The sequence below is a fragment of the Podarcis erhardii genome, assembly GCF_964252035.2.
Source record: "Podarcis erhardii genome assembly, chromosome: 17".
Taxonomy (NCBI): domain Eukaryota; kingdom Metazoa; phylum Chordata; class Lepidosauria; order Squamata; family Lacertidae; genus Podarcis; species Podarcis erhardii.
In genome coordinates this window covers 2,839,393-2,853,032 of record NC_138515.1, presented here as the reverse complement: position 1 = coordinate 2,853,032, position 13,640 = coordinate 2,839,393, and the positions used below count along the sequence as shown (strand labels likewise).

The 13,640-nt window shown below is 46.7% G+C and overlaps 1 protein-coding gene across 8 annotated transcripts in view; it reads right to left on the bottom strand.

Moving 5' to 3' along the window:
• ATP2B3 (ATPase plasma membrane Ca2+ transporting 3) overlaps positions 1–13,640 on the bottom strand; it is a 117,195-nt gene that overhangs the window by 60,829 nt on the left and 42,726 nt on the right. For all 8 annotated transcript variants that reach the window (XM_081844525.1, XM_081844522.1, XM_081844523.1 and 5 more), the window contains 2 exons: positions 10,040–10,202; positions 9,613–9,932 (listed from right to left, as the gene is read on the bottom strand). In XM_081844525.1, coding sequence (XP_081700651.1) covers positions 9,613–9,817 — 205 coding nt within the window. In that variant the 5' untranslated portion in view covers positions 9,818–9,932; positions 10,040–10,202. The remainder of the gene's footprint in view (positions 1–9,612; positions 9,933–10,039; positions 10,203–13,640) is intronic.

Below are 13,640 nucleotides of genomic sequence, written 5' to 3'. Positions count from 1 at the left end.
ATTACAGCTCCCAGGATTCTTGGGGGTGGGGAAATGTGCTTTAAATGCCTGGTGTGCATGCAGCCATGATGGCCAGTTTAAATTCATAGAGCAAGCAGGGAAGAGACTTTAGCAATGTGCAGTCAAGACAGCGATCCTTTCTCATGCTAATAAGAATTTATCACACAAGAGTGTTACTATTTTCAACTGCAAAATGCTGGAAAGCCTGGGCATCCCAAGTATTCTCAAGAAACAGACAACAATGCTGAAAGCACTGTTGTCACACAGCAAAATTTGTCCTGAACTGCTGTACACCTGTATTATAGACATTTCAAAGAGTTAACACCTGTGGCGATGGAGGAGGCCTTCGCCCCAGGCCCGGATCCCACTCCTGTGAGATGAAAGAGCCCCAGGGTAGCACTGCAGTCATTCTCTCTTTCTTTGCTTAGCCTTGGACTCAGGGTGGGAGGGCTTTGTGAAATATTAAAAATGTCAGAGACCCAGGCAGCCAGCAGGAACCACAACTCAGGGTCTGTTGTCAGATCCCCTCCACAGCTGGCCATGAAAGAGACCAGCCAGCAGATCACAGAAACCCTGAGTCCCTCTGACTAGGTGTGACTACCTTCCCAAAGCCAGGACTTCAGATTCCACTGACACTGCCTCCCAATCTGCTCCTTCTCCCTCTGACCCAGGGGTGAAATAAGGCTTTATTTCACCCAGGTCAAATACCCAGTTTGGCATCACCAGCACACAAACACACACATCTCTGCTCTGACCACTCATTGTCGTCCCACCACCAATCCTCTGACTCGGAGCCCTCTTCTCTGGGGGTTCCCGACTGGTGCCTCCCACCGCTCCTCTGGGGAAAGGGTTAAACCTGCACCTCCCCCCCACCTCAAACAAATAAGAATGATTGCTGAATAAACAGCCAACACCAGGAGCTTCCAGACAACCTAGTTACTGAGCAATTCATCCTGATTTGTTGGCAGGGAGATTAGACAACATTGGCTATTTAATATGCATGTTTGTTTGTTTGTTTGTTTGCAGGGATATTAGATGCTGTTGCGTTCCAGTGCATTTTTCAACCTTTGGAGAATGTGGGCTTGTGAGAGGCTTCCCAGCCGTGCCAGAATTTGCTGCTTTGTGATTGAATCCCATCAAAATATAGTGACAGTCAGGAAGCGGCCGTCATGTAACCTCTCTACAAACTTTGTGCAAACATATCGAGATGAACACTTAATAAACAGGTTGTCCAGAAGTGCCCCTCTGCCCACAGGTGGAAAACAAAGACCAGTCTTTCCCTCTTATATTAGAAAACAAAATGCCACAAACCTTGATGGTGCTACATAATAAAGCTGCAATTCTAAATGCATTTGCTAAGGTGTAAGCTCTCCTGAACACAGTGGGACTTGTTTGGGTAAGCATGCAGGGGAATTGTGCCCAAAGTATTTTGGGGGTGATTGTAATAAAGAGAGTCTATAAAGATCAAGGAGAGAGTTGCTGTTTGATGGACAAGATGGCACAGATGCCTGAGAAGTTTGAGGCCAAGAAGGGATCTACTGACATTTTCCTGTCTCTGATGCTATTGCTTCTCTCCCCCTGAACATTCAACTTGGATTTTGTAGTGCTGCAGGCAGATCTGAGCCGCTATCACTCCCTCCAATCAAATTGTTTGCTCCCTCTCACACATTGAGAAACTCCAAGTATGGGATGGGGACTTCCCCCTAGTGAAAAAGGACGACTTTTTTCAGTTACACTTGATGCTTAGAGCAATCCTACCTTCAGCCCATATTATATTCCACTTGTGGCCGTGAACAGGGCTGGCCCTACTATTAGGCAGAGTGAGGAAACTATCTCACACAGCTGATTTTGAAAGTCACAGCAGGACAGCACCATGTGACTCTTAAATTTATTATTATTATTATTATTTTGCTCCCAGGGAGAAGCGCTTGTAAGATGTTGTGCCTCAGCTGCCAACAGCAATTGACCAGCCTAGGTATAAGGCATTTTGACTTGGGTTGCGTTTGCAGCAAAATGTCCGGAGCTGGTCCTGGCAGTGAGGCCTCTAACACAGAGTGGCTGAGCTGGGATAACACTTAACCACTTGGCCTTTGGGTCTCTTTTGACTTTGCTGTTCTGTTTAATCTGGAGGATTTTGTGTGTGCGCGCGCACAGTACTTCGATTTACAACATGCAAAGTTTCCAAAGCACTGTACACACATTATTATCAGGAATTCTTAAACTAGCACCCTGTGATGTAGGATGGTATAGCACCTCTTATAAATGAGACTGAAGCCTCGTTTATAAAAACACCAATCAGAGGTGACATGCAATGCCCACAAACAGTTCCCTGAACTGGACCCCTGCTTGCTCCCTGAAATCCAGCCTCAAGGGGTGGGCAAGTGACTTTGACTGGAGAAGCAGTTTGGGGAAGGAGGGAAAGAAGTGTGTGTGTGTGTGTGTGTGTGTGTGTGTGTGTGTGTGTTTAACCCTTTCCCCTCAGACCATTTTCCTGACCAATATCCCCCCTCCCTGAGCTGCACTCCTACCTCCTATTTTTTCTTCTTGTGGAAATAGCAGCCTGGGTGTGTGTGGCTTTTGGTCAGAAAAACAGTGCAGTGGCCAGAGGCGGGGGTGGGGGGGTGGCACTTCTAGAAGACCTGCTTGTTGAGTGCTCAGCCTGATTTGTCTGCAGGAAGATTAGATGGTGCTGACTATTTACTGACTGTTCATTCTGACTGGTTTGTGGGGAGGCAGGAAGACAGATGCATCAAGGCAAGTGTTGTCCCACACTCCGTAGTGCATTTTCCCACCACTTTCCTCATGCAAGAAGCCTGATATTTTTGAAGAAGTGGGTTTACTGAGCAAGTTTCCCCAATCAGCTGCAAATGCACATCCTGGGGGCTTATCCATACTCCCCTTTAGCCCTCCTCTTTCCAAGCACAGCTTTAAAGCTCCATGTCTGAGCATCCCTTTTTTTTTTTTTTTGCCACAGAGCTTTCCCTGTGAAAACCTGCTTTTTAAAGCTGACACACAACAAATGGCAATTTGGGTTTTCTGCTGGAGAGCGCAGAGGAAATGTACGGTAAGTGTGGAGAAGTGCTGAATTTGCCAGTGTGTGACTGAATCCCACCCCAAAATAGTGACAGGCTGGAAGTGCCTAGAGACAGGACTCCTGTTATCAGTGATGGAAGGAAGGAAGAGGAAATATCAGCAGGTGTGGCTTGCTGTGTGGGGTGGAGGGGTGGGGAGTGACACCATCCAAATCTGGACCTATGAAGTAGAAGTGCAGGAGCCCTGGAGCCTTCTTTGCACCCCCTCATGCAGACAACCTGCCAGCAACCATTGCATTTGGAATGCTCCCTGGGTTCACCTGTTTCTCTCCCCACAGCCTTGCTCAGACAGCTCCCGCTCCCTCCCCTGCTCCTCCTCAGTTGCAGGCACCTGCTGCCCTCCTCATTTGCCTGATTTCTCCTTCCCTTCCCCTCTCTGTGTGATGGGGAAAGAAGCCTTTAGCTCCCTGCAGCAGAGAGACAGTACCGGCTGCTGCTGCTGCTGCTGCTGCTGCCGCAACCTCAAGGACAATTCAAGGGGAAACCGGCAAAGGGAGAGAGGCAGGAAGGCGGCTGGACCAGTCTGCCATGAATCTTCTGGCAGTTTCCGAAGGTCTCCTCATCAGGCACCATTGCCCTCAGAGGAAGGAGCCTTACAGGGGGCTAAGAGGGGACCGCCTGAGCAGAGCAAGCCCCCACCGCCTCCCCACACACAGACAAAGGGAAGAGGGATGCAAACATGGGCATGCCAAGATTTGAACCTATACCAGATGCTGGCCATTAACCATGGTCAGGGGCAGGTCTTTAAAAACAAACCATCCCCACACCTCAGAGAAATGCCTTTGATGTCCTGCCCCTAAACTCAGAAGTGTGAGGGCTGTCTTTGGTCACTCACCAGATGCTAAATGAAATTTATTCTGCATGTGTTCTGAGGCACTCTTTCTTTTCACACTCTTCACTATGCTGAGGGGCTGACCAACAGGCAGATTAAGCACAAGATTAAGGTAAAGGTAAAGGACCCCTGACAGTTAAGTGCACCCGCAAACGACTCTGGGGTTGCAGTGCTCATCTCGCTTTACAGGCCGAGGGAGCCGGCGTTTGTCCACAGACAGTTTTTCTGGGTCATGTGGCCAGCAGGACTAAGCCGCTTCTGGTGCAACGGAACACCAAAACCACAGCAGCGAACGGAAACGCCGTTTACGTTCCCTTTGGGCGTGCTTTCGAACTGCTAGGTTGGCAGGAGCTGGGACCAAGCAACAGAAGCTCACCCCGTCGCGGGGTGATCGACAAGCCCAAGAGGCTCAGTGGTTTAGACCATAGCGCCACCCGCATCCCCAAGCACATGATTAGGGCATCAGTAAAGCAGAGGCAAAAAACAAACCACCTAATTTTTAGGTTTTTTGTGGGGGGTAGATCTAAGTAGCCACCTGGAAAACCTAGAAAGAATCTATTTCCACTTCAGCATACCTGTAAATTTGGTGTCATTTTGAGAACTTTGCCCTGCAGCATCTTGCATTACCCTAGTGGGCTCAGCTTCCACATTAGAAAGGTAATGTGAGGAATGACCCATGATCTTTTATTCTCTTTTTTTAAGTACATCAGAGGTGAGGAATCTTTTCAGCCTGTGGGCTGCAGATTATTAAATGCATAGTCTGCATTTCTAGATTACTACCTAGGATTCCATTCAGAACACATACAGTGTAGCCTTCATTTCAAAACAGCTGCATTGGTCACCGCTCATCTCCAGGCCCAATTCAAGCTGTTGAAAGTCCATTAGTGTTTAAAGTCTTAAATGCCCCATGCCCCAAATATCTGAGAGACCACTTCCTTCCCTACAGGCCCTCTCAGGAGTTAAGATCAGCTGGGGGGAGGGGTTGTCTTGGTAGTTCTGCTACTGTTAGAATCTGGGCGGAGGAAGGGGTGGCAGCCCAAGAGGGGGTATTATCTGCAGCAGCCCCTAAATTGTGGAACTCCCTCATCAAAGAGCTGCACCTGGCACCACCAAGATGCGGTTTGGGATGCATGCTGAGGATGCACTTCTTCACCCTGGCCTTTAACTCCCCATTATTTATTTCTGATTGCAATTTGTTTTAAATGTTGTGTTTTAAATTGTAACCTCCTCTGGGAACTCAGGACGAAGGGTGGGTAATAAATTAAAATAATAATGATAGCACACATCCACACCCACCCATACACAATTATACACATGCATTCATACATAGCTGTTAATTCAGACATACACTGACCCACCCATTCACTCATCTGCTATCTTACTTACATCTGCTCAGAGTGATTTAAGTCACGACCCCACCCTCTTAGCTTTAACAATGCAGCTGGGCCATGTCTCCTCTGACTATTCTCTTCTTCCACCTTTCAGTGACCCGGGTTTTATGAAAATCTTCAACCCAGACAGAAATAGCCAGTGAATGAGTCACAAATGCCAAAGGTCCTAATAGTGTTAGAGCTGCCTATGTCTAGTCTAGTGCTCTATCTAGCAACTGGATGCATCTTGGAGAGTGTTCAAATGGGTTGTAGTAGGGGGAAAGGGGGCTTTTAATGAAATTGCAAATTATTTACCCCCATTGTTAGCCAAATCATGCCCCTTAATCTTCTCAGACAGGAGCCAAGTTGCTGTCTGAAAAGGTAGGGCACTGGCCTCTGTTTTCCCTCCCCACCCCCCACCCCCCATAAATTGAACACTGCTCTGGAAAACTCACAAATGAAGAAGACAGTCAGGGGCAATTCTTTGTTGTTTCCCCCCAACATTTGGTAACTGGAGGTACAGTTCCTTTAGATATGGGAGACAGTACTTGGAATCACAGCAGAGACTGCAATGCCAAGGTGGGGTAGGAGGGGAACGCAATGTGGGGGTCTTCAGGTATAAGAGTCTTCTCAACCCACGCTCCAATTCTGCAGATCAGAATTGGTAGCTAAATCTTCCCTTCTGCCTCTGGAACCACACACACTGACCAACCCACATGGTCGCCCGTGTAAGTCACAGTGGTAAGGAGAGGAGAAGTGTGAACATGGGTCTGAAAACTTGTTGCAAAACAACTGGATGAGATGGGATCAGGGAGGAATCAGTGTCCTCAGGGAGCCCTGGCTAGTTCTTTGAGTACCATGGTTTTATTGAAGAGTGAGTGAAGTTTCTTTTCCACTTTCTCACCATAAACTTACTGTCAAGTCTTGGGAACATAGAATTCCATTTTATATGGAGTCAGGCCATTGGTCCACCTAGTCAGTATTGTCTACACTGGCTGGCAGCAGCTCTCAAGAGTTTCTGGCAGGGGTTTCCCCTGGGGCCTTCTGCATGCACAACAGATACTCTGCCCCTTCTCTCTTCCCTTGCCACAAAGTCAGAACTGAACAGATGATGAAGCAGGAGGGGATCCATTTCTGACACCAGAGCTTTTAAATGTCAATGCTGAATGGCACAGAGGATCAAAAAGGAAAGGCAGAGCTCACTTTCTCCCTTTGATGAACCGTGGCCTAGGCAAAGACACTGGTTTATGCAACCGTCGAAGAAGGATAGCAAGCTTGGGGTCAAGCTGCCCACAGGAGGGGTGAGCTACTTTCTTTTCATGGACTGCCAAATCAAACCCAGTTGGCTATTAGTGCCTGTCTGTATTAACCTTTGATGACCAACCAGCCCAGTTCCCTTGCTGTGCCAAGGGAAGCAGAAGCCGGAAGCTAAAGGTAGCACAGCTCCACTTCTATCCATTTATACTGGGAGTGAAACTGCACCAGCTTTGCTCAGCCTTTGCCTTCACTCCCTTAACACATCCTAAACACATTTACTAGGAAGAAAGTCCCGTCTGCTCAAAAGCTTAAGGGGGTATGGACCATTCTGCTGCCTGGGGACGGGTCCTAGCTTAGCATGCAGAAGGTCCCAGGTCCAGTCCCTGACATCTCCAGGTAGGACTGGTTGATACTGAAGCAAGGTGGACCAATGGCCTGACTCAGTGTAAGACAACTTTCTATGCTGCTATGTTTTCATGGCTCAGCTGATTCATCCTCACCTCATCCTTGTGTCCATAGACCAAACCTCAGATTGCATTCAACTGGACTTATTTCCAAGCGTTTGCAGAGGACGACTAATGCTTGCTTTTTAGCAGTACCTTGGCCCTGACCCTATTATCTCTGAAGGAAACAACACTTCCAAAGTCTGAATTGGAAGTCTGCAAAACACGAATCAATTTTTAGCGTTTATGCCTCCAGCAATCCATCAGCCAATTTTGCTTCTGAGTCGCAAACGCAGCAGCAGAATTGACTAAACAGATGAACATCGGTTAGATTATAAATAACAATAACAATAATAGTAATAATCATGCCAAAGTGATTCACTATACTTAAACCTAGAAATTGCCGTGAAGATATGCCTGTCAGTCTAAGACTAAAACAAACTGTAATAAACAGCTGGTCTTGTTCCACAACTGAGAAGTAGCTGCATCTCAGCCTCATAAGAAGAGGGATCAGACCAAAGGAGCCAACTGCATGGCTATGGGAAGCTCAGGCACATGAGGCCAATAGCCTTTTCCTGGTGCTGGTATTCATGAGGCAGACTGCCCCTGCGGTAATATAAAGCCATCATGGCAAAGAACCATAGAGGGCCTTGTCTTCCAAGTATCTGTCTAATTTCATTCCACATCTCAGGACATTTCGTTGTTTTAACTATGGTACAGAAGTCCTCTTTGCCTGCTCTAAATTTCTCATAGTTCAGCTTCATTGGGTGACCCAGGGATCAAGTACTGTGAGAGATAGAGAAAAAACTTCCCCCATGCCATGCATGCTTTTTGCACTCCAAGGTGCAAGTGGACCTCATTCCATGCACATAGCATAGTTTAATCCTGCCTGTTTTGGGGATTCCAAGTCCCACCAGCCCCAGCCAGCAGGGACCAATGCCAAGGGGACAGGAAGTTGCATTCCAGCAACATCCAACGTTCCCCACCTTTAGACTATGGCACTCTAGGAGCCAGGATCATTGGCTCCTATTAATTCTGGGATAAAAATAAGATTTGCTGGTGATAATAAAAGTATTATTATCAACAACAACACCATTGTTATTAATAAATTAATTAAATTTATATCCTTCTCTTCCACCCAAAGGAGACCAGAGTGGCAAACACAAAAGGATCAAAAATAAAATAAAAGCACATTTAACACATTTCAAAACATGTAAAATTAGGTTGAGATGGGACCGACTGGACCCTTCCACTCCTCTAATGAAAGTACGATAATGAGAAAGCAGCAAGTGGAGTTTGAAAAAGACACTGGAGGCAAATATTATCACTTGCTTGTTTGTCGCAGAGCTGCCACTAAAGGTCAGAAGCAGGAGCATGTTAAAAAGCTGGCAGCCTCCAAAATTGGCAAGTTTAAGAGCCAGTGCTCCTGGGTCCTGTTCTCACAGAGCAGGATGATATGGAGGCTCTTAGGTTGTGTCCCCAGCTCTACAGATCGGGGGCAATTTGGGTGGTGAGATACAGGTTTCTTAACAAGTAAGAGAACAGACATTTTGCGATCTGGGGTTTAAGTTTAAACTGCATGAGTCACGAAGCAAAGAAAGCTAAATGTGGGTAGCCCAATAACTGTAGTTTATCCCTACAAACCCCCATCATCCTTCACAAACTACAGTTCCCAAGATTGGGAGAAATCATGCACTTTAAATGCACTTTAAAGGCATGGGGTGTGTGCAGCCTAAATAAAAAGGCTAAAAGCAATAAATAAAACAAAACTACAAAGCCCAAAATTCAAGGAAGTGGCCTGCTGAAACATTCTGAATTGGGCCAGAAGTTTTCAAGCTTTCACTATAGGTGCAGCTTTGGACTGGTGTGTAAGGGTTGTGCGAACAAATGTCATAAATGTCAGAGGTAGTAAAAAAAACAAAAAACAAAAAACCAGAGACATCACCTTGCCGACAAAGGTCCATATAAAGCTATGGTTTTCCCAGTATGGAAGTGAGAGCTGGACCATAAAGAAGGCTGATCGCTGAAGAATTGATGCTTTTGAATTATGGTGCTGGAGGAGACTCTTGAGAGTCCCATGGACTGCAAGAAGATCAAACCTATCCATTCTTAAGGAAATCAGCCCTGAGTGCTCACTGGAAGGACAGATCGTGAAGCTGAGGCTCCAATACTTTGGCCACCTCATGAGAAGAGAAGACTCCCTGGAAAAGACCCTGATGTTGGGAAAGATGGAGGGCACAAGGAGAAGGGGACAACAGAGGGCGAGATGGTGGGATGGTGTTCTTGAAGCTAAGAACATGAGGGAGGCAGTGGAAGACAGGAGTGCCTGGCGTGCTCTGGTCCATGGGGTCACGAAGAGTTGGACATGACTAAATGACTAACAACAACAACAGTAATGCTTCTGAATACCAGTTCCTGGAAACCATAGAAAGAGTGAGAGCTCTTGTGCTTGGGTCCTGCGTGCCAGATTCGCACACGAATCTGGTTGGCCACTGTGAGAACAGGATCCCGGATTCGATTCCCTGAGCCAGCAGGCTCTCTCCTTCTGTTCTTAAGCATGGGAGATGTGGGGACTGCCTGCCTATTCTGCCCACCCAGCCCTATCCAAAGCCTGGTACCTTCAGTGGGGGAGGTCTTGAGTCTCCTGCAGAGCCCATTGACATCGGTGTAGGTCTCCTGGACTTTCTGGATCGCCTCGGCCCCACGCAGCTCCATGAGGGAGCGCAACTCTGCCAGGGTGCAGCCAAAGCCGCCCGCATGGTTCAACTCTCGCCGTTGGCTTTTGGGGTAGAAATCCACGGAGCTGTTGGCCATGTCTCCCATGGTGGAGGTGAAGCTGCAGCTGAGCTGAGCTACGCTGGGCAAAGGTGTGGGGAAAGGGGGCAGGGGGTGAAGAGTTGCCTTGGGCTAGGTCAGCCTGGTAGACAGAAGGAGAAACCTGTGGGGATGGAACAGGAAAAGCCATTCATTGGAAGAAAAGGAAGTAATTCCAGGAAATAACTTTGATCCCACCCCATGTCCCACCTGCTCAGCTTCCCTGCTTACCTGCTCAGTCACAGTGGTGTCCTCTGTTCATCCTACAGAGCCCCAGATGGAGGGGCCACAAAGTGTTATAGAGGCCAGCCAGGGGACCAAGCCATGGAAGAGGCGGAGGAGAAGTCCTTGTCAGAGTGTGGCGCCACAGGTCTCCCCACTGCAGAAAGAGAACCTGTCAGAAAGGCAACATGGGTGTGAGCAGAAAATGAAAAAGACAACCTTGCCACATATATACATCTGCGCAAACATAACCTGGATGTTTCTCTCCCCCACCCCCGCAGCCCCTTTCATTTATTAATCCCTTGTTTGTTTGCTTGCTTATTTCCAGTATGGCCCGCTACATCCCAAGGTGTAGAGTCCTGGGTTCGAATCTCCTCATGACCATGAAGCTCATTGGACCAGTCACAGTCTCTCAGCCTGAAGTACATCACAGAATTGTTGTGAGAATAAAACGGGGAGGAAGGGGACCATGCATGCCACTTTGAGCACCTTGGAGGAAAGGTGGGATAAAAATGTGATAAGTAAATATACAAATAACAGTTTAATAAACAAAAGCTACTACTTGTTTATAGAAGGAATGGCCATCTTTAATATTTTCTCCCATTTCCTGTAATACACCTGAGATACTTTCTCTCTCTCTCATGCACTGATCTTGCTAGGTCAATTCATCACCAGTGGCCAGTAGTTGACAGTAGGTCACATCCATGTTCATAACAACTTATATTCATTTGAGTCAATTCTGTGATCCTTTACACTGTAACACACTTGCCTGCTATCTCTTGCTCTGCTTGGTAAAACACACACACACACACACACACACACACACACACACACACACACACATTTTCTCCTTCTCTTTCCATTCATGATAAACCCACTCACTTGAGATTCACTTCATTCACTTCATGCATCTGACAAACTGAACTGTGGCCTGCAAGGTTTCTGCCAGAAAAAGTTAGTCTTTACAGTATTATTCCTTCTAAAAATATTACAAAACTCTTTGTTCTAAAACCTTTTCCTTGATATGCTATTTCTCTGCATGCAGAGTGTTTTTTGAGGGCACGCATAAACATGAACACACACCTGTAGCTGAAGTGACGTGCTCCAATGAAATTATCACTCAATTCAATGGAAATCCATTGAATGCATGAACTTGCCCTCATTAGACCTCAAATGTAAACCAAACTGGCCCCAGAGAGTGTTCTTTCCCCATAAACAGGTGGGGACTACATGCTCATTCCTGATTCTGAGGGAGGATTCCTTTACATAGTGTTTAGAGCAGGATGGGGAACAACTGCTGGGGTCCAGGTCATGACTTTGACCCCAGCTCAGACAGCAAGCCTCATGGGGAGTCTGTAGGTTTGTGTAAGTGCTGCCTGGGGCTGAGTAACAAGGAGACATCTCCAGTCCAGCCCCCCCCCATGCTTTAAGATGTAAGCACAATATTAAACTTTAATTGTTATGTATTGATTAAGGAATATACTGCATGAATGCTTGCTGAATGCATGTATGAATGCATATTTTAACAGCTGGGTAACTGACACTCCTAAATTAAAGCTTTGAGATAGCAAACAATCAATGTACCCACCAGTGTCTAAGGCTATAAACAAGATGTACACTGTCTGGGGCCTCCCAATCCAATGCTGCTCACAGGATGTGATAGCAAAATAAAATACATCTGCATTTATTAATATATTTTACTTTATTTACTTCACCTCCAAGATCCTGAATGAGTATGGCACAATAAGCTGTTGGAAAGGCTGAAGAGCTGTCCAGGGTCCTGAAGCAGGCTCCTCAGCCCAAAGCTGTGCTTGGTGCTGATTCGGAGGAATTGAGACAATCTTTTATGGTGACTGTACTAGTATTCCCACAATGGAACTTCTGTGTGACTATTACTTATGTAAATATAGTAACATGTCACAGACAAGAAGTGAAATCGCAGCTCATCTCCTCCTGAAATTCCTCTGAAATATGGGGTGTTTTGGACATATACTGCTTGCCTATTAACACATTGGCTAACCTCTGCTTTAAGAATGTTCTCTTTGAAAAAGTTTTGAGAACCCAGATCTACAGCAAAGATCTATCTTTCTTTGTCTTAAACACTTTAATCACTTCAGTTTTTGAATGTGCAGGGAGTTCCCATCCCCGCCCCAAGATAGGACCAAACATGCTATTTCTCTTCTGTAAGATACAGTCCAGGAAATGTTTACCCCTGAATCTGCTGACACTATAAACTGTATCTCATCTGTCACTGTTCATAAACCTGGCATCTCCACTGGTTCTACCATTACTGCCTAGCCCTGTTTTCATGACCTTGTCTCATTTCATAATCTTGTCTCATTTTAGCAAGGAGAACCCCCTGAACTCAGCTATAATCTGTTAGAATGCTCTGCATGTGTTAATTTCTGTTCTGCAAGATCTGATGCATGAAGACATTCCCTTTTGTAGGAGATGAGGAGTCAACAATGGCACTGTAACTATGCAAAATTATAAAATGCTCTGAAGACCATAAGACAAACCAATCCTTCCTAAAATGAATTGTGCTTGAGGGAAGCATGTTGCTGGATGTCTTCTGCCAAGTGATTCAGTTGTGTGTGTTTTCCCAGAAGAGACACGTTCCCATCCACCTGACCCCCCGTCCCCCGTCCCCACTAGAATCAACCTTATCTCTGCTCTTGTAATTGTAATCATCAGCCAAGAGTTAAGTAACTGGGTGTTGTGTTATGCACACTCAACAGGGCTTTGGGCTTGGGGTTGTTGAACAAGCATTGCCATCAGAAGAATGCCACAAAGCAAACTGCTTAAAAACCGAAGGGAATTGCAAAAGCAGCTTGTGACATTGGACAGGAGGAAATCTCCACTGTTCAAGGTGGGGGGGGGGGAGTGAAAACCCTCACATGGTATGTCCAAACACTCAAATTTACAAAAATATATAGCAATTACTTTGATCCAATACTTAAGCTGGGGTAAACCTAATCCCTTCCTATTTCCCCAAAATTCATGGAAACTGAGCTGTCTTCACATACTCAACCAGGCATGTGGGAGCTCATTTGTTAAGGTGTGCCCCCCCCCACAGGTGTGCTATTTGTGCAAACTCCAGGAATCACTTGGGCAAGGCCAGTCGCATGGGTTGCCTGCATGACTGGATGAGTGTCTGAAGGAGGCCTAATTCAGGGGACAGATTCCAAAGCCATGGCCAGGACTGTAGGAACACTGCTATTCTGCATAATGAGAGGAACTGTGCAGAGCTGGCTATTGGATACCAATTGGAGTGGCTGATAGAGCTCTTTAGTGGTCAGTGGGTGGCGCTTCAGTCTCCTTTGCATATCTTTTTGCTCCTTCCCAGTAGCAGCCAGTATGGTGGGGAGGGGCAACCCTCCTGCCACCAGCATTATTGCAGTTCACATGGGCAGGGCTGGGGCGGGGTGGTGGTGAGGTTGCAGCTGTGTGGATGCACTGACAGGGGTGCTGGTTTGGTTCTGCTGGTGCATCTGCACAGCCCAGACCTCACCACAATGCTGCTCCACCAGAGCCCAATTCAGTGACGCTGCACCGATGCTGGTGATGGGATGGCTGTTCTGTAGTCCTCTCCCACCACACAGGTTGCTAT